General features: G+C 35.1%; 1 protein-coding gene across 2 annotated transcripts in view; it reads right to left on the bottom strand.

The window, feature by feature from the left end:
* Window positions 1–22,502, bottom strand: part of TMTC3 (transmembrane O-mannosyltransferase targeting cadherins 3) — a 58,470-nt gene that overhangs the window by 13,620 nt on the left and 22,348 nt on the right. For both annotated transcript variants that reach the window (XM_059080098.2, XM_059080097.2), the window contains 4 exons: window positions 18,739–18,991; window positions 13,484–13,632; window positions 4,797–4,917; window positions 3,103–3,214 (listed from right to left, as the gene is read on the bottom strand). In XM_059080098.2, coding sequence (XP_058936081.1) covers window positions 3,103–3,214; window positions 4,797–4,917; window positions 13,484–13,632; window positions 18,739–18,991 — 635 coding nt within the window. The remainder of the gene's footprint in view (window positions 1–3,102; window positions 3,215–4,796; window positions 4,918–13,483; window positions 13,633–18,738; window positions 18,992–22,502) is intronic.

Here is a 22,502-nt window from a genome sequence, read left to right as displayed (position 1 = left end):
ACAAACGTGTTTATGGAAACTGTAATTCAATTTGCAAAATTTTATCTTGTGAATTGATTTTTTTAAAAAAAAATTTGTAAACACCAAAACAAACAAAAGACCGTAATCAACTGTTTGTCTAACATGACATTCATGTCACCTGGTCAAAGACCATTGTATAGTTTATATTCTTATTCTGGCTAAGCAAGAAAAGCCTTCAGACTGAATGTCTTTTTTTTTTTTTTTAAGCTACTTTAAATGTTAAGAATCTCTACTCTCTGTGATCCTATACTGTTCTAGGGTTTTAAATACCATCTATATGCCTGTTACTTCAAATTTTTATCTCTAGTCCTGACCATTCCCCGTATCTCCAGACTTATAGTTCTATCTCCATCTGTATATCTAACAGGGACAAAAGACTCTTGATTTCCTTCCCTACATGTCGTTTTAGCTGTCAAATCTATGAAGAACACAGCTGAAAAACACAGAATGAGCCAAGAAGTCTCTGAATGACAAATTCAATTTTTCCAAGATTATGTACTTTTTCATAATAAAATGATTTGCCTGTTTTCCTAGCCCACTATTATTAGAGACAGCAATTTTGAGAGTATGGTAGGTAAGTCATACTAACTAAAGGAGATAGGTTCAAGTAAGTATCTTAAAAACAGCCAAAAGTGACAACTGACAATGAGAGGAAAAATGATTTTAAACTAAACATCCACAATCACACCCACCCACCAACACGATTTCATTTCGTCCTGACAACAATACAATGAGATAGAAATTACTGTCCCAACTTAGAAATGGGAAAGATAGGGCTGAAGGGGCCTAAATATCGTCTTCTAAGTCTCCAGGTCCCTGTGTGTCTGACATAAAGATGACTTTGCTTCTCTTTTTAAAAACTCCCAGAATGAACCTAAAAGGCTTCAGAAAGCAATGAACTGAAACTGCCACAGTTAGTGACCACTGACTGTGTATAAGACTATGCTAGATGATGCAGGGCCTATGAAGATGAATCAGATGTTCATGCTGCCCCTGGGAAGCTCCTCAGTTTAAATACATAGATATTTTAAATAAATAAATATTTTAAATGAACATTTAAATAACAAAGATCACAGAAAAGATACAAAAGTTGTAAGGAGTCTTGAAAGCTCATGACATGTACCCTAGATTTCAAGAAAAACTAAACTAGATGAAGAGCCAGGGGAGATAAAATTGGAAAGACAGCTAGACCGTCAGTTATATATTTCTACAACATTCTCTAACTGGAATTTGGCTTTGCCTTGGGGACACTGGCAGCTTTTCCAAGTCGTGACTGTGGTCTTTTTCTTATCTCTTGCAACACTGGGCCTGGAGTTAGGTGTCCTCCTTGATCCTTACCACTTCCAGACCACTGTAATTCCTTAAAATCACTCATCTCTGAATTTCAGATCATTAAACTCTATTATCCACTACCCCTCCTTACTGCAGTCACCAATATCATATATAGCCCCTGGTTCCTTATTCTTTCCAACATCACACAGTTGTCAAAATTCTTAGTAATTTCAAAATCTATATAGATGTATCTTCCAATAGTTGCCTTGATATCCTTTCTTCCAATAATTTTCACCTCCATTCTCCTTTAACTAGTCAGTACAGTGGCCACAGTCATATCTAGTTGAAATACAGGGGGCACTGCCCACCACTCCCCACCTCTCCAAGTACATTTAGAAATGTGTGTGTGGGGAAGTGCTTTTTGGTCATCATACTGAATGGAAAGTAATGATTGTACCTGGTAGGTGGTGGCCATGTTTGGTACATATCCTGGAACACTGAAAACTAAAAATGCTCTAGCTAGACCCTACTCAGACACCAACAATTTTTCAGATCTATAAATGACTCATCTAATCACCTTTTCCTCATCTTTCATCCTCTCTCACATCACTTCATAACCAGCTTCGGTTGTGTCTCAATATTCCCTTATCTGTTTGTTTAGTAATACACATCTGACAAAATTCTAATCCTGTTTAACCAAATTCTCCATGCCTGTACCACTGCACTTATAAAGTAGTGGAAGAAAACTTTCAACTACATCAACTGGTTTAATTGTAATTAAGTATTGCTAACCTCAAGTAGGGTGTTAGAGCTGCTTGACAATCATACCATATTTTCCTACTCTATTCATTTTCCTAGATCTTTGTTTCTCAACACGTGATTCATGGGCTAAGTATTACCTAGGAACTTACTAGAAATGCAGAAATTCAAGCCCTACTCTAAATCTCTATATATCAGAACATGAACCATATGATTTCCAGGTGATTTACAGGTACATTAAAGTTTGTGAAGCTATGTCCTAGATGATTACTTCAGACCCTCTCCTGGTCTTAGATTTCCAGCACTTCCTCTCTCTTCCCCACACTCTACTGTTGATTTTACTTTCTATTTCACTGAGAAAACAGAAGCAAACAAAGGACAACTTCCAGAAGCTATTCATCTATTATCCACCTGCTTATATCATGTCTCTACACTCTGCTTTCCCTGTTACCACAGGTTAACTATTGGTTCAGTTGACTGAATGAAATCCTCACCCTGAGCACTAGATCCTATCTATTCTCATCTATTCAAGGACACTGACCCAGTACTTCGGTTCCCCACCTTGAATTATTATTTTTCCCAGCTTCAAGGGATTAGTCACACACATGCTTTGTTTCTCTCACCTTAAAAAGAAACCCCCCAAATCCCCCCAAAACAAAAAAACCCATCATCCCACTACCCTCTCTTGACCCCATACTCAGCTCCAACATTTCTTATCAACACTCTTTAAAAGAGTTTTTAATATCAACTGTCTCCAATTATTCTTCTCCCACTCTCTTAAACTCACTACTATCAAGCTGTTGCATCTATCCCTTCACCAAAATTGCTCATCAGTGCCACCCAACAATTCTGTTTAAAAGACTCCTTAAATGTCTGATACAAATAGCTCTAACATACAATCCAATTCAAAAATAAGCCAGCACCAAACACTGTACCATTCCAGTCAGTTGGAATAAAGACTGAAAATAAACTCTATTTTCCACAAATATAATCATGTTTTTAAAAAGAAAATAAACTACCATGATAGCTTTATTAGTTTATAATGCTTACCTGGCTGAACACGGGTAGCCTGTAAGAAGTATTTCAAAGCTCTCTCAAAGTTCTTTTCATTTTCCAGAGCATGACCCACATTATTCCATAATTTGGCATTATTTTTATTTACCTTAAATAAGGAAGTACAGATAGAAATTAGTTAAATTTAAAAAAATGAGTCTAATTAACACAGATTTTGTTTGGTATACTTTTAGGAATGGAGTACTCCACAGAAATGTCCATGAACAGATGAAGTGGGTAAAAAGGTACAAACTTCTAGTTATAAGATAAGTAAGGTCTGAGGATGTAATGTACAGCATGGTGACTATAGTTAACAATACTGTATTGCATATTTGAAAGTTGGTAACAGAGTAGATCTTAAAAGTTCTCATCACAAGAAAAAAAATTGTAACTATATGAGGTGATGGATGTTAACTTATTTTGGTAGTCATTTTATATATATATACACACACACACACATGCATATAATCATTATATTGTACACCTTAAAGACAAAGTTATATGTCAATTATATTTCAATAAAACTGGAAAATAATCATACCGATTTCTCCCAGAAAAAAAAAATGTGTGTGTGTGTGTGTATGTGTGTGTGTGTGTGTGTGTGTGTGTGTGTGTGTGTGTGTGTGTGTGCATGTATACATACAACTCCAATTAACATGGGTATCTGTTTGGTATATTATTAGGAATGGAGTGTTCCATGGAGATAAGGAAGAAGTCAAAAGAACACTGCTTCATGAAGTTTACTCTCTCCTCCCTTTCAACATTAAAATACTAAAACCACAGTTTATCTACTTTACATATTAAAATTTTACTAAAACTTTTATTTCATCAAAACATAGAACTGTTTGAAAACTCCTGCTCTATTATTTATGTTCTTTTGGGAAAGACAGAATTTGAACAAGTGAATATGTTTAAACACTGCACTGATGACTTATTTTGAGGCTCGACATAAAGCTATTTATGTCATCTATTATGGTAATGGGAACCCTGGCGAGTACAGAAACAGCCTAAAGGAAGTTAAGAATTTAGAGATTTGAAGAGAGGGAGCATCTGAAAAAAAAATCACTGCTTATAACTTTTGCAGAAAACAAAATTTTGTGACTTATTCTCATTTATGCTGTCCATTCTATAAAAATGCAGTATCACTTCTTTCTATCAGTTCCTATCTTTCCTACAGTATTATAGCCATTAGTTATTCTCCATATGGAAGGGCACCATTTTTTGCCATGTATTTTATTTCATTCAATCTAAGATGCCATCAATTATAAGGCTCACCATTATTTTATGTGCCATTAAGAAAAAAGGTCACTAATTAATCATAAAATGCCTTTTACTGTAAGATTTATTCTGATTTCAGAGACGTTAAAAGGTAAAAATAAAAAAATAAATAAAAAGGTACACCTTAAGAGCCAATGAAACAAAGCATTCATATTTAAACATTTTATCATTTGAGTGTCTAACAGTATAGCATTTGTGCAATTATTCACATATGCTCTAGACACACACCTACGTACTAGTCAGGGCACTAGTTATGGTATATATTATACAAAGAACAAATTCTTTTTATTAATTTTTTGGTACTTAAGTACTTAACATTGACAGTTAATTGCCTAGTTAAAAGTAAAGTTAAAACACTGTATCAGGGATGGCTATAAGAAATAATTGATGACATATTCTGAATAATACTTTACCTTCAAGGCTGACATAAACAGCGTATATTCAGACTCCCAATCCCAATTTCTATGGAGTGTTTTTAAGGCATGAGTGAGTATCACCATAGACAGACAAACCCAGGATAGCTTTTTTAATACACTATTTAAGAAAAAAAAAGCAGAACAAAAAAACATTGTCTACATCACCAAAACAGAGGTAAGAAATATGCTAAATATCTCTAAATATGTTTGAACTTATTCTAAAGATTAGGGATTGTTCTAATAATCACCCAACTTGAGAGAGAACAACACTGAAAAATTAAATACTATGAACACTTATACACTTATACTTCACTCTTCAATTACATTAAATATTTCAATATTTGCCTTTATTTCAAAACTTTTGTTTAGATTTAATGACAAAAAAATTGATAAAACCAATTTTTAATTGTGAATTTTTATATTTAGAGTTCTTTTGTACCATTTACCTATAACTTGAATATTCTTAGTAGTGTTTATAAAGGGTCAGTCTTATCCCTGGCTATATTTAAAAACATTATTGTTTTACAATAAACACCACAGATTATCATGGTATTCTTGAAGAATTTTATATTTAAAGCTAGAATTATAAATTAAAAGTCATAGTAAAATTAACTCTTTAAAATAGATGTAAATTACTTATATAGCCTTAGGTTAATCACTTGGGACTGAATTTCTCATTTAAAAATGATGGTTATGGAGAGATCAGTTCAAGATGGCAGAGTAGAAGGATGTGCTCTCACCCCCTCTTGTGAGAGCACCAGAATCACAACTAACTGCTGAACAATCACTGACAGGAAGACCCTGGAAATCACCAAAAAAGATATCCCACTCCTGAAGACAAAGGAGAAGCCAATGAGACAGTAGGAGGGGTGCAATCACAATAAAATCAAATCCCATAACTGCTGGGTAGGTGACTCACAAACTTATATAAGAACACTTATACCACAGAAGTCCACCCACTGAAAGAAGTTTCTAAACCCCACATCAGGCTTCCCAACCTGGGGGTCCAGCAACAGGAGAAAAATTCCTAGAGCATCAGACTTTGAAGGCTAATGGGATTCGACTGCAGGACTTCGACAGGACTGGGGGAAACAGAGACTACACTCTTGGAGGGCACACACAAAGTAGTGTGCACATTGGGACCCAGGGGAAGGAGCAGTGACCCCATAGGAGACTGAATCAGACCTACCTGCTAGTGTTGAAGGGTCTCCTGCAGATGCAGGGTGTGGCTGTGGCTGTGGCTGTGGCTGTGGCTGACCATGAGGACAAGGACACTGGCAGCAGAAGTTATGGGAAGTACTCCTTGGCGTGAGCCCTCCCAGAGTCCACCATTAGCCCCACCAAAGAGCTGGGTAGACTCCAGTGTTGGGTGGCCTCAGGCCAAACAACCAACAGGGAGGGAACCCAGCCGCACCCATCAGTAGAGAAGCAGATTAAAGTCTTACTGAGCTCTACCCATCACAAGTCCCTCTCATCAGGAAACCTGCAAAGCCTCTTAGACAGCCTCATCCACCAGAGGGCACACAGCAGAAGCAAGAAGAACTACAATCCTACAGCCTGTGGAACCAAAACCACATTCACAGAAAGACAGACAAGATGAAAAGGCAGAGGGCTATGTACCAGATGAAGGAACAAGATAAAACCCCAGAAAAACAACTAAATTAAGTGGAGATAGGCAACCTTCCAGAAAAAGAATTCAGAGTAATGATAGTGAAGATGACCCAGGACCTCGGAAAAAGAATGGAGGCAAAGATCGAGAAGATGAAAGAACCGTTTAACAAAGACTAGAAGAATTAAAGAACAAACAAACAGAGATAAACAATACAATAATTGAAGTGAAAACTACATTAGAAGGAATCAATAGCAGAATAACTGAGGCAGAAGTATGGATAAGTGACCTGGAAGACAGAATGGTGGAATTCACTGCTGCAGAACAGAATAAAGAAAAAAGTATGAAAAGAAATGAAGACAGCCTAAGAGACCTCTGGGAGAACATTAAACACAACAACATTCGCATTATACGGGTGCCAGGAGGAGAAGAGAGAGATAAGGCACCGGAGAAAATATCTTAAGAGATTATAGTCGAAAACTTCCCTAACATGGGAAAGGAAATAGCTACCCAAGTCCAGGAAGTGCAGAGAGTCCCATACAGGATAAACGCAGGGAGAAACATGCCAAGACACACAGTAATCAAATTGGCAAAAATTTGACAAAGAAAAATTATTGAAAGCAGTAAGGGAAAAATGACAAAAAACATACATGTGAACTCCCATAAGTTTAAGAGCTGATTTCTGAGCAGAAACTCTACTAGCCAGAAGGGAGGGGTATGATATACTTAAGTGATGAAAGGGAAGAAACTACAACCAAGATTACTCAACCCAGCAAGAATCTCAATCAGTTTCAATGGAGAAATCAAAAGCTTTACAGACAAGCAAGAGCTAAGAGAATTCAGCACCACCAAACCAGCTCTACAACAAATGCTAAAGGAACTTATCTAAGTGGGAAACACAAGAGAAGAAAAGGACCAAAAAAACCAAACCCAAAACAATTAAGAAAATGGTAACAGGAACACACATATTGATAATTACCTTAAACGTGAATGGATTAAATGCTCCAACCAAAAGACACAGGCTTGCTGAATGGATACAAAAACAAGACCCATACATATGCTGTCTACAAGAGACCCATTTCAGACCTAGGGACACATACAGATTGAAAGTGAGGGATGGAAAAAGATACTCCATGTAAATGGAAATCCAAAGAAAGCTGGAGTAGCAATACTCATATCAGACAAAATAGACTTAAAAATAAAGAATGTTACAAGAGGCAAGGAAGGACACCACATAATGATCAAGGGACGAATCCAAGAAGATATAACAATTAGAAATATATATACACCCAACATAGGAGCACCTCAATACATAAGACAACTGCTAACAGCTATAAAAAGGAAATCAATAATAAGACAGTAATAGAGGGGGACTTTAACACCTCACTTACACCAACTGACAGATCATCCAAACAGAAAATTAATAAGGAAACACAAGCTTTAAGTGACACAATAGATCAGATAGATTTAATTGATATTTATATGACATTCCATCCCAAAACAGCAGATTACACATTCTTCTCAAGTGTGCATCCAGGATACATCACATCTTGGGTCACAAATAAAGCCTCAGTAAATTTAAGAAAACTGAAATCATATCAAGCATCTTTTCCCACGACAGCGTTATGAGATTAGAAATCAATCACAGGGAATAAAACGTAAAAAACACAAACACATGGAGGCTAAACAATACGTTACTAAATAACCAAGATATCACTGAAGAAATCAAAGAGGGAATCAAAAAATAACTAGAGACAAATGACAATGAAAACAGGATGACCCAAAAACTATGGGATGCAGTAAAAGCAGTTCTAAGAGGGAAGTTTAGAGCAATGGAAGCCTACCTTAAGAAACAAGAAAAATCTCAAATAAACAATCTAACGTTACACTTAAAGGAAATAGAGAAAGAAGAACAAACAAAATCCAAACTTAGCAGAAGGAAAGAAATCATAAAGACCAGAGCAGAAATAAATGAAATAGAAACAAAGAAAACAATAGCAAAGATCAATAAAACTAAAGCTGGTTCTTTGAGAAGATAAACAAAATTGATAAACCATTAGCCAGACTCATCAAGAAAAAGAGGGAGAGGACTCAAACCAATAAAATTAGAAATGAAAATGGAGAAGTTATAAGTGATATGTACAAATACAAAGCATCCTAAGAGACTACTGCAAGCAACTCCATGCCAATAAAATGGACAACCTGGAAGAAACGGACAAATACTTAGAAAGGTATAACCTTCCAAGACTAAACCAGGAAGAAATAGAAAATATGAACAGACGAATCACAAGAAATAAAATTGAAATTGTGATTAAAAATCTTACAATAGGGCTTCCCCAGTGGCACAGTGGTTGAGAGTCCACCTGCTGATACAGGGACACGGGTTCATGCCCCGGTCTGGGAAGGTCCCACATGGCACGGAGTGGCTAGGCTGATGAACCATGGCCACTGAGCCTGCATATCCGGAGCCTGTGCTCCACAACGGGAGAGGCCACAACACTGAGAGGCCTGCGTACCGCAAAAAAAAAAAAAAAAAAAAAATCTTACAACAAACAAAAAGTCCGCAGGGCCAGATGGCTTCACAGCTGAATTCTATCAAACATTTAGAGAAGAGCTAACACCCAACCTTCTCAAAGTCTTCCAAAAAACTGCAGAGGAAGGAACACCCCCAAACTCATTCTATGAGGCCACCATCACCCTGATACCAAAACCAAAGATACTACAAAAAAAGAAAATTACAGGCCAATATCACTGATGAATATAGATGCAAAAACCCTCAATAAAATACTAGCAAACAAAATCCAACAACACATTAAAAGGATCATACACCATGATCAAGTGGGATTTATCCCAGGGAAGAAAGGATTCTTCAATATATGCAAATCAATCAATGTGATACACCATATTAACAAATTGAAGAACAAAAACCATATGATAATCTCAACAGATGCTGAAAAACCATTTGACAAAATTCAACACCCCATTTATGATAAAAACTCTCCAAAAAGTGGGCATAGAGGGAACCTACCTCAACATCATAAAGGCCATATACAACAAACCCACAGCAAACAGCATTCTCAGTGGTGAAAAACTGAAACCATTTCCTGAAAGATCAGGAACAAGACAAGGATGTCCCCTCTCACCACTATATTCAACATAGTTTTGGAAGTCCTAGCCACAGCAATCAGAGAAGAAAAAGAAATAAAAGGAATACAAATTGGAAAAGAAGAAGTAAAACTGTCACTGTTTGCAGATGACATGATACTATATAAAGAATCCTAAAGATTCTACCAGAAAACTGCTAGAGCTAATCAATGAATTTGGTAAAGTTGCAGGATACAAAATTAATGCACAGAAATCTCTTGCATTCTGATACACTAATGATGAAAAATCTGAAAGACAAATTAAGGAAACACTCCCATTTACCACTGCAACGAAAAGAATACAATATCTAGGAATAAACCTACCTAGGGAGACAAAAGACTCGTATGCAGAAAACTGTAAGACACTGATGAAAGAAATTAAAGATGTTACCAACAGATGGAGAGATACACCATGCTCTTGGATCGGAAGCATCAATACTGTGAAAATGACTATACTATCCAAAGCAATCTACAGATTCAATGCAATCCCTATCAAATTACCAAAGGCATTTTTTACAGAACTAGAACAAAAAATATTAAAATTTATATGGAGACACAAAAGACCTCGAGTAGCCACATCAGTCTTGAGGGAAAAAGACAGAGCTGGAAGAATGAGACTCCGTGACTTCAGACTACACTACACAGCTACAGTAATCAAGACAATATGATGCTGGCACAAAAACAGCAATATAGATAAATGGAACAGGATAGAAAGCCCAGAGATAAACCCACGCACCTAGGGTCAACTAATTTATGACAAAGGATGTAAGAATATACAATGGAGAAAAGACAGCCTCTTCAATAAGTGGTGCTGGGAAAACTGGACAGCTACATGTAAAAGAGTGAAATTAGAACACTCCCTAACACCATACACAAAAATAAAGTAAAAATGGATTAGAGACCTAAATGTAAGACCGGACACTATAAAACTCTTAGAGGAAAACATAGGAAGAAAACTCTCTGACATAAATCAAGCAAGATCTTTTTTGATCCACCTCCTAGAGTAATAGCAATAAAAACAAAAATAAACAAATGGGACCTAGTGAACTTTAAAGCTTTTGCACAGCAAACGAAACCATAAACAAGACAAAAAGACAACCCTCAGAATGGGAGAAAATATTTGCAAACGAATTAACAGACAAAAGATTAATCTCTAAAATATATAAACAGCTCATGCAGCTCAATATTAAAGAAACAAACAACCCAATCCAAAAATGGGCAGAAGACCTAAACACACATTTCTCCAAAGAAGACGTACAGATGGTGAAGAAGCACATGAAAAGCTGCTCAACATCACAAACTGTGAGAGAAAGGCAAATCAAAACTACAATGAGGTATCACCTCACACCAGTTAGAATGGGCATCATCAGAAAATCTACAAACAAGAAATGCTGGAGAGGGTGTGGAGAAAAGGGAACCCTCCTGCACTGTCGGTGGGAAGGTAAATTGATACAGCCACTATGGAGAACAGTATGGAGGTTCCTTAAAAAACTAAAAATAGAACTACCATACGGCCCAGCAATCCCACTACTGGGCATATAGCCTGAGAAAACCAAAATTCAACAAGAGACATGTACCAAAATGTTCACTGCAGCTCTATTTACAATAGCCAGGACATGGAAGCAACCTAAGTGTCCATCAACAGATGAATGGATAAAGAAGATGTGGCAAATATATACAATGGAATATTACTCAGCCATAAAAAGAAACGAAATTGAGTTATTTGTAGTGAGGTGGATGGACCTAGAGTCAGTTATACAGAGTGAAGTAAGTCAGAAAGAGAAAAACAAATACCATATGCTAACACATATATATGGAATCTAAGAAAAAAAATGGTCAGGAAGAACCTAGGGGCAAGACGGGAATAAAGACACAAACCTACTAGAGAATGGACTTGAGGATATGGAGAGGGGGAAGGGTAAGCTGTGACAAAGTGAGAGAGTGACATGGACATATATACACTACCAAACGTAAAATAGATAGGTAGTGGCAAGCAGCTGCATAGCACAGGGAGATCAGCTTGGTGCCCTGTGACCACCTAGAGGGGTGGGATAGGGAGGAAGATGCAAGAGGGTAGAGATATGGGAACATATGTATATGTATAACTGATTCACTTTGTTTTAAAGCAGAAACTAACACACCACTGTAAAGCAATTATACTCCAATAAAGATGTTAAAAAAATGAGAAAAATGATTAATTTAACTACTGTATATTAAATTTGCATTAAGACAAAACAAAAAAAAGACACATGCACCCCAATGTTCACTTCAGCACTATTTACAATAGCTAGGTCAAGGAAGCAATCTAAATGCCCACTGGCAGATGAATGGATAAAGAAGATGTGGTACATATATACAATGGAATATTACTCAGCCATAAAAAGGAATGAAATTGGTTCATTTGTAGAGATGTTGATGAATCTAGAGACTGTCATACAGAGTGAGGTAAGTCAGAAAGAAAAATACAAATATCATATATTAACGCATATATGTGGAACCTAGAAAAATGGTACAGATGAACCGGATTGCAGGGCAGAGACTGAGACACAGATGTAGAGAACAAACGTATGGACACCAAGAGGGGGTAAACGGCAGGGAGTGGGGATGGGGGATGGGGGTGTGATGAATTGGGAGATTGGCAATGACATATACACACTAATATGTATAAAGTGGATAACTAATAAGAACCTGCTGTATAAAAATATAAAATAACATTCAAAAATTCAAAAAAAATTAAAAAGATGGTTATAATTCAATAATCCCTATGATCTTATTTAGTATTAATAGTATTAATGTTCTCTGAGTCTGTGCTTTTTTCTCAGTAACAGAGTTCAACTTCTTTCATTTTGATAGATCCACTTAACCAGGATAATAGTGCGTGGATCAGAAGGAATGGACATTGGAAGTAGTCAGGTGTAAATCTGAATCAAGACTCTGCTGTTGACTAGCTGTGTGGTCTTGTGTAATTCAGGTAACTTGTATGAGCTTCAATTTTCAAATGTGCAAAATGGAGTTAAGGAGTGTCAAGATTAAATGAGAAAAATCTAAAGATTTTTGGAGCTGGTACATGATAGGCACTCCAAAATTGGTAGTGAGTATAACTGGATATATGGATAGAAGCTAAGAGAAAAGGTTTTTGGTAGATGGCACTGAAAATTGTAATCATGGATGAGATCATCCAGGGAGAACATGCAATGTGAGGAAAATGGCTATTAGTAAAACTCTGAGAAATAAAAAATATTTAAAGAGCAGGTGCAGCAGGGAGAATCTGAAAACTGAGCAGAAATGAACAAATGTGGAAGAGAATCAGGACACTTTTTATAGATGCCAGGGAAATAAACTTTAAATAAAAGCATTGACTGGATTTAGCTATGAGAGGCAATTTGTTACATGTTAGTAAAGTGACGTAGAGAGAAGTCAGAATTCTGTGGGTTGAAGGGTGACTGGAAAGTAAGAAAAAGGAGATAGTGACTATTCTGTTCGTTAACTATTGGTTTAAGGCAATTAGGACATGGTGGTTACAATGAAGCAAGAAATTACAGATTGCCTTCTATATGCATTTTACATATATTAACCCGATATAACTCACTTAAGGAAGAAGACTGTTATTTTAGTTCACTGCATATGGAAGTAGCAATGATCACCTGAAACTTTAGTCTCAATAATATTCTATTTTGCATTTGGGTCTGACTGAAAGTTTGTTATGTCTCAGGCTGTAAAATAAAATTATATAAATATGAGAAAGACCATAGGATGAGGTAGGGGTTACGTAGCTTTCCTAACGTGAATTACAGTGAGAAGACTGTCAATGTGAAAAACAAGAAGGTATAAAATACGACTTATAAAAACTAAATAAACATTTAAAATACTTAAATGTATCATACTGAATTCTATAGTTAATAAGCATTAAATGCACTAACATTTTAATTCACCTTTTGTTTGATATTTTCTGCCATCCATGGGCTACCAAAATACAGAACCCCATGCTAGGAACATATAATACTCTCTCAGCAACAACAAATCCAACTGGGAAAAAAAGGTTTGATGCAGGAATAAACGGTAATACCATTAAACAAAGTGCCTACAAAGAAAAAAAAGACATTTTATTATATTTAAAAATATATGCACATAAACAGTCAAATCCAAATATTTTATCATTTAATTTGGATAATGTACTGATGGACCATTTTTAATAATACTATAAAGGATACTGATTTAAACATAAGGAAGGACGCTTAAGGATGCCAACAACAAACATGAGGAGGTATGTCAGCAAGGTGGAATGAAGTCTTCTTGAATGCTAGAACTTATACCTAAGGCTCATTCAATTATCAATAAAAATATTTTTTGAAAATATATCTAAAATAAACAGTAATTTTTATAAATCTAACTTATGTACTTGTGGTAAAAATAAATTGAGAGAAAAATATATTAGGTTTTAATAAAATAAAACTACAAATTGTAGGTTGATAAAATAGCCAAACATCAGTCTTTATTATTTTACTACTATCTCTAATACTGGAAATTGGTAAGGTACGTTTCAGACAAGACAGTAGACTACTTCTATACATTACTTCAGCATTACTTTGCATAGTATTCTGATGGGTCACATACATTTAACGGAGACTTAGTATATGTATAAAAATAAACCTGGCTCCTTTAAATCAACAGTCTTTTATTCTATAAGAATTTCTAAAATTCTAACACTGTTCACTGTGTTAGAAATAAACATCACAAAATGCTTAGACTTTTTGCCATTTTGAAAAGGGGATGGCACATGGTTTCCAGATTACAAAGCCATTACAAAACATAAGACACAAATAACTAGCACATAAATAACTTATGGAAAGAAATAAGTTGGTTGTCATTAGGACATCTGTTTCTATGGACATGTGCTTCCATATTTCATTACCCTGATTTGTTTTATAGTACCTAATGGAACAAATAAATTGTTCTTTCAGTTTCAGAAGTTTGAGAGTCCTCTAACAGTTTGAGAGGAAGGAATGCCTTTTTTATACTTTACTAGTAAAAATCGATGTAGAAATGTAAATACAGTGAAAATACTTTCTCCATGAATCACAAATTAATAACTTGTAATAATACAAAAGACTGGATCTGAAGAAAAGCACTACCATAGAATTGCTCAGTATCATATCGATTTATATGTCTGAAATTTTAGTGTTTTCTTTTTAATCAAAAAGGTAAAACATTAAGAGTGCATAATTCACTTTCCACTTCCCAGAAATGCTTGATTAAAAACAACCAACTAGCTGTGAAAGAGATTTGTTTCTAAATACATGATCCTTTAAAAAATATATATTCCCTATTAATTCATGGATGCCCTAAGGCAATTTCACTGGAAAAAATTAAAAGTGTTAAATTCAGCCAAAGATACATCACAGACTGATGAGTAAGCTACACAAAAAAGAAAAACCATCTCTCAAAAAAAATCTACTGGTTCTTAAATAAGAAATGTCTCAATGATTAACTTACTCAGAAGTTCTAATATGCTCTCTATTAATGTATGCCAACCAAGTTTACTGTAACAAACATAATATCCTTCTTCCAGTGATGTAAACTCTCCTTAAAAGGAAGGATGGGGGCTTTCCTAGTGGCACAGTGGTTATGAATCCACCTGCCAATGCAGGGGACATCGGTTTAAGCTCTGGTCTGGGAAGATCCCTCATGCCGCAGAGCAACTAAGCCCGTGCACACAACTACTGAGCCTGTGCTCTAGAGCCCGCAAGCCACAACTACTGAGCCCATGTGCCACAACTACCGAAGCCCGCGTGCCTAGAGCTCATGCTCTGCAACAAGATGCCACGACAATGAGAAGCCTGTGCACCACAACAAAGAGTAGCCCCTGCTCGCCGCCAACGAGAGAAAGCCCACACACAGCAAAGAAGATCCAACACAACCAAAAATAAAAACAAATAAGTAAATAAATTTTTTTTAAAAAAGGATGGTAGTGGAATAAGCCAAGAATTTCGAGGCTAATCTGTTTCACTTCTTGTTATATAATATAAGGTAAACTATTCAAATCACCTCATGACTTCATTTCATTATAAATAAATCAGGGATTAATAACTACTTACTAATATTGTTGAGATACACATGACATCTTATTTAATAAGTGCTTAACATGGTATCTGGTAGAGATACTCCTTTGATCTATGTATCTTGTTCAGAGATCTTCAGAAAATTATCACCATTAAAAAATAGCATGTTTAATTTTATGCATATGTATTTTCAGATTATTTTCCATTATAGGTTATTATAAGATACTGAATATAGTTTCCTGTTGTTTATCTATTTTTATGTATAGTAGTTTGTATCTGTTAATCCTATACTCCTAATTTGTCCCACCCTTCCCTCCCCTTTCCCTTTGGAAGCCGTAAGTTTGTTTTCTATGAAATTAACACAAAACTGTAAATCAACTATATTTCAAATTTTAAAAAGTTTAAAAAAAGTATGCTTAGGACTATACTTAAAGCAGTTATACCTAAGGTCACAAGTGTTCCTTTTTTATACATATAAAGCATAATTAATGTAATTAATATAAATATTTATTTCATTGGCAATATCCTATTTTTCATTCACCTTGAACTACACAAATCATTATTTTATTTGCCAAAACTCTGTATTTACCCACCCCTCCTTTTTTGCCTTTCTTTTAGTAGAACCCCAGCTTTGGATGTATTCTACCACTTATATGCTTTGTCTTTATTTATGTGAGCAGCAAAGCACTACTAGAAAGTCCCAAAGCAAAACAGATTAATATCATCATAAACTCATGATCGACTTCAAATTGATCCTTAAGACTGCTCAGGATTCCTAGGTTTCTTTGGTAGGCTCACTCCCACTCTTTGACTATTTTGAATCTTGACTACTTTTCTCAAAATTTTGACCCACGTCACTTTCAGCAGGTGACCACACTTCCAAATTTCCAGAGAACACTAAAGCGATAAAACAAGAATTCCTTCAATTCTCCACTACTAAACCTACCAACATCCACATTCATGTTCATGTCCATCCTTCCTGTCACCATAAGCGGTGTCTCCATCTATCTCAGGCCAAACCTGAGCTCTATATCTCTAATCTCACTATCAATCATCTCTTCTTCCATTTACTTAATCACTTTCTTATGAACTTCCAACCTATGTTAAAAATGTTCTTGCCTCTCCAACCTTAAAAATCTTCTCTTCTGACAACACATCTTTAAGTTATCTTACCCAATTCATTATGCCCCTTAAGTATAAAACAAGTTCCCACACTCTTAGGAATTGGAGACATGGTAACAATTAATTGCTTGTAACCTCACTTAATCAACATTTCAACTCAATGAATATGTTTTTATTACCCAACCCATTAGTGATATCAACATTTCAACTCAATGAATATTTTTGTAAGCCAACCCATTAGTGATATCTCTTTGTGTCAAAAAGAGACAGCCAACTGAGTGATCCAATGAAAGTGATTCTACATGCCAACCAAGCAATAGTCTTACCCCACCATCAACCTACTCCAGCCTCTGAAGGTCCATCAATTCCAGATCTCTGTACTTCCCCCAAGTCCTACAGAAGATCAGCAGTTTATTATACTTGAAGCCTCTGCCTGACTGGCTGTCTTTCCTAAGCTAGGAAATTCAAGCTTGTCTCATCCTTTGAAATATTCAAAGTTAAATCACCCCTACAGGTTACCTACACTAGCAATCTTCACTTCCTCACTTCCTAATCAAATCACTCCACAGAAATAAATTTCATTTAAGTAACTAATATACCTAAAAGAGGTCAAATCCAACTGATCTCACTTCTCTACCTGACAGCAGCTGTTAGTGTTAACCATTCTGTCTTTCTTGAAACACTTTCCTACCTTTCTGTACATTTGGTGTACCTCCCATTTAGGTTCATTTTCCTTTATATGGTAATGTAATGTGGAAGTTTTTCAAGACCTAGATATAGGCTTCTTCTCTTTCATTCTATAAAGCCCCTTCAACTATTTACTGAGGGAAAATTAAGACCAAATACTCTAAGGCATGCATTATATGTGTATGAATTAACTTCTGTACACCTAGAATGGTGCCAGCTAGCTACCATCTCTAAGAAAAATGACAAAATCTCAGGTGAGAAACGCTGCTCTATAGCTTTTCCATAGGCCTTCTTCTCCACATCCTGGTTTCAATTACTATCTCTATGGCAATTATCAAGTTTCTCTATGGTAATCAATCAAATTTTTACGTGTAGCTCAGTCTTCGCCACTGAACTCCAGGCACAAAGTGCTATTCGAAATCTCTATCATATTGTTTCCTAGGTACCTCAAACTCAACAGGTCCAAAAATAATAGTAAATATGATTTTTTCAAGTCCTATATTCTTTCAAATCTCTCTAGAATGCAAGTTCTCTAGAAATGGGGACCCTGTATTTCCTTTTATTATCATATACTCAGTGCCTAAAATGCTACCTGGTACACAGGTTGAAAATAAAAAATTTTTATTGAATGAATAAATGAATCTAGTGGCTGCAGCCAGAAATAATATATTTGCAAAGTATTAAAACCACTTTTTGGCATATAGTAAATGCTCAAGAAAAGTTAAAGATTATTATTTTCTTCCATAATTTAAAGTAAGAGGCAACAGAATTATTATGAGTAAGATGTGAGGGCAGAGTTAAGAAAATTACAAAGAAACAGATCTCAGAAAAACAAGAAAAGACTTTAATCAGAGTTCTCTGAACACAGTAAGAAATACCTCAGGGAGTAATGTAAGTCTTGATAATGAAAAATAAAGAGCTATGTATTTCTAGTTGCTTATCTTACCTGACACTCTTCTCTGTGCCAAGAAAACAAAGAAGTATATAATATGACTAATTTCTTTAAAGAGTGTATAATCTAGTTGGGTAAAGGTAAGAAATATATTTTTAAAAATGATGCTAAAAAGAATGCTTCATGATTTCAGAGTTCCCATCAAATTATGGAAATTCATAATCACTCTTTGTTTCATATGCTGAATGTGCAGCATTAGTCAAATTCTGATATATAGTTCTGGGACAACCTAAAATAAGTTCATAAATTAGGATGACATGAACAAAGAAAGACAGTAGTTCTTTATAGATGCTTTTGATGAATTAAAGACATTCTTAATTAATAAACTGAATATAATATTACCTAAAAATTTAAGAAACTTTCTTACCATTAGAACAGTCTTGGAGGAATTACCAGGGTATCTGAGGCCGAATACTCCCAAAGCCCCCAAAAAGCAAAAAAAAATAAATGTGGCAAGATTTCGAATATCTAGAAATGACTCTATAAGTGGTATTGTTCCCATGGTCCAATCGCAGCAGAGCTCTGAAGGATTTAACAAAAGCCAAGCATTCACAGGAAGGAGGTAGTTAAAAGTTAGCTGCCTTGTAGGAGTTGGGCTTACAGCAGCTGGGTTATCAAACCTGTATAAAGAATGAAAAAAAAAGTTATTTAAACTAAAACATTTTTTAAACACAAAGTTAATATGTAACAGATATAAATAAAGTACGGAATAATAATAAAAGCAATAATCTACATGTAATCTTGTTAAACCGAAGACAAATATTTTTTATGGATATTTCAGATTCTTGCCAGAGTTCAAACTGTCTAACCTTTTTGAAATGCCTAGTTGAGAGCAGTGATATTTATAAAGAACTGTTTGAAGGGCAGGCAGGTTATCTATTTTTAGTTTATTATTATGATTCAGACATGCATTCTATAATATTATGACATTCTGCAGAAGTGCTTTCATTAAATTATGACCTTCTGATGAAAAGTCATAAGAAAAGTTTTATAAGATTCATTGTTGCATGTGTTTATGAATGCTTCTGAGAACACTAACCAATGTTTTCCTCCATGAGACGTTTCTTTCACCACTAAATGCTAATAAAACTTATGCTTCCTAGAAAGAATTACTGTTTTTCTTTTGTCACGAACAGACAAAACTATATTACCTATGGGCTTTTCCTCTTTGCTTAGACTTCTAGAAAGCTAAAAACCAAATTCCCAGTACAGAGGAGTAACTGTGCAGCCCTATGTAACATTTTATTTGTGTTCTACTTAATATAAGCTTATATCCTAGTTTATATAGGCCATGATACATTAAATGTACATTTCATTAATTTAGTCTATTTTCTGCAAATTAAGTCAAATCATTTTTTTAAAAAGTATATTTAAATGAATCATTTCAGATTTTTATTTCTTTAGGCTATGTTCTAAATTGCTTGGCTATATTAACATATAGTCCTTTAAAAACCCAATTTCTCATTTTAAAATGAATAAGCCAATGAAAAATCAACCTCTACTACTTATTTGACTTGGTCTTCTTAAAAATATCAAATGGTTGAGAAAAAGTACAGTTTTTGAACAAATAATATTTTCTAAACTTTCATATTTGAATATATACATATATGAAAAATATGAAGGTTTGAAAGTCAGGACTTGAATTCTCAAAATAACCAACAGAACTGAATACAAAGCTTTTCCCCTCTAATCCACTTTCAGAATTCATTTTAAAAAATTAACAGTTTATCTAGGATAGGTGACTTAATAATTGAACTGCAGTCAAGAGTACATGTCAAAGCAAGTCAAATCATATTACAATCAACCTCACAGGGTAAGAGAATAAAATTTATATAACACACACAAATACATAAACACACACATTTTTAAATGCTTATATTTGGAAAATACATATTTATATATAACATACCCCATACAGTCATCCACACACACACAGACAAAACAAATACATTCACACCTGTAAACCACATTTTCATATTGTAGAACTAGAGACAGAAAACAGTTGATTCATTCTCTAAAAAGAATGATAAACAGAACAAAAACACTGAAACTAAGGAGTAAAGAAGGAAATATAAAATATCAATCTATAATTCAATTTATTTCCCATACTATCATGCTTAAATGAGCTGTTTAGTTTAGCATGGCTAGCTAGACTCAGAAGTAGAAATTCTGGAAGTTAAAAAGTAATTATTTTTTAAAGAAAAAAAATGCTGTTAAGAAGGATAATTATTACACAATGGAATACTACTCAGCCATTAAAAAAAACAATGAAATAATGCTATTTGCAACAACATGGATAGACCTTGAGATTATCATACTTAGTGAAGTCAGGCAGAGAAAGACAAGTATCACATGGTATCACTTGTATGTGGAATCTAAAATAATGATACAAATGAACTTATTTATAAAACAGAAACAGACTCACAGGCATAGAAAACAAATTTATGGTTACCAAAGGGGAAAAGGTGGGAAAGGGATAAATTAGGAGCCTGGGTTTAACAGATACACACTACTATATATATTGATAAAACAGATAAACAAGGTCCTACTGTATAGCATAGGGAACTATATTCAATATCTTGTAATAACCTATAATGGAAAAAAATCTAAAAAACAATGTATTTATGTAAAACTGAATTACTTTGCTGTACACCAGAAACTAACACATTGTAAATCAATTATACCTCAGTTAAAAAAAAAAAGGAAAGAGAGAGGAAAAAAAAAGGATAATTATGTGAAAATCACAAAGAATGTGTTGGGCATAAAAGATATTATCTGAATAAAATTTATCCTAACCAGGGCCAGAAATGAACTATCATGGATAGCAACATGAACAATATTTTGGGCCTTTGTTTAAAAAAATTCTTGCATGTAATGTCAGTCACTTAAAACTGAATAGGGAACTAGTCTAAGTTTCCTCTTAAACTTTAGATAAGTAAGGTGAAATGGAATAATGCTAATCTTAGAGCAGGGAAAAAATGATATGAAGACTGTTAAAATTCAGTAAAACTTTTGCTTCTAGCCTTAAACAACTAAAAAATAGACAATATATATAAAACTTCTTTTAATATACTGAGTATCAGGCAAAGAAGGACAATGCCTGATAGGAAAAAGAACACATGAGGGGAGCCCTACCTGGAGAGATTAGTACCTCGATAGAGTTTTTAGTCTGTGCAGCAAGAGAGAACCTGAGTGGAATCCACTTGGACCCCTGAGTTGAGAAGATAGAGCTGGGAGCCCTAGAAGGCCAGGGGGTTAGAATTAGTGGGCAGAATACCAGAGAGAAGAAAGCTGCTGAGAGAGAACTCAAATCTGTAGAGGATCTCTCTCCAGTTTCCAGTACTAATGAGAACTGATCAGCACACATATGTGGGGAAATACCTAGGGACAGTGTGGTGGGTTGATTCATGTCTCCCCAAAGTTCATGTCTATCAAAAACCTCAGAATGTGACTTTATTTGGAAGTAGGGTCTTTGCCAATGTAATTACAGTTAAGTTGAGGTCATACTGGATGAGGGTGGGCCCACTATTCAATGACTGAGGTCCTTATACAAAGAAGAAAAAATACAGAGAAACAAACATGGAAGAAGGCCAGGTAAAGATGGAGCAGATTACAGTGATGCAGCAACATGCCAAGGAATGTCAATACCAGAAGCTAGGAAAGAGGCACAGAACAGATTCTTTCCCAGGGCCTTCAGAAGGAACCAACTATGCCTGACACCTTGTTTTTAGACTCTGGCCTCCAGCCTGACACCTTGATTTTGGACTCTGGCCTCCAGCACTGTGAGAGAATAAATTCCTGCTGTTTTAAGCCACTCTGTTTCTGGTAATTTGTTAAAGCATGTCTAAGAAAACTAATACAGTTAGGAAAATACCTTCTGAAAAGATTAGATAAATATTCGCAAATATCAAATACAACTGGGAACAGTTCCTCAGCAGCCAGAGTGGAAATCCTCATAATTCAAAGTCTATCGGTAGAGTGGTCAGAAGGGTCTTGTGTCAGCAAGGAAGCAAAATTAGTCCCGTCCTAAATGCTACTGTGGTCTCCCAAAACAAAGCTTAAAAGCAAGACTTGAAGATGAAACATTTTTCAAATAACTTACATGCATCCCAGAACAATAGTCTACAATAT

The sequence above is a fragment of the Kogia breviceps genome, chromosome 12, assembly GCF_026419965.1.
Source record: "Kogia breviceps isolate mKogBre1 chromosome 12, mKogBre1 haplotype 1, whole genome shotgun sequence".
Classification (NCBI taxonomy): Eukaryota; Metazoa; Chordata; class Mammalia; order Artiodactyla; family Physeteridae; genus Kogia; species Kogia breviceps.
This window is presented reverse-complemented; position numbering and strand designations above follow the sequence as displayed.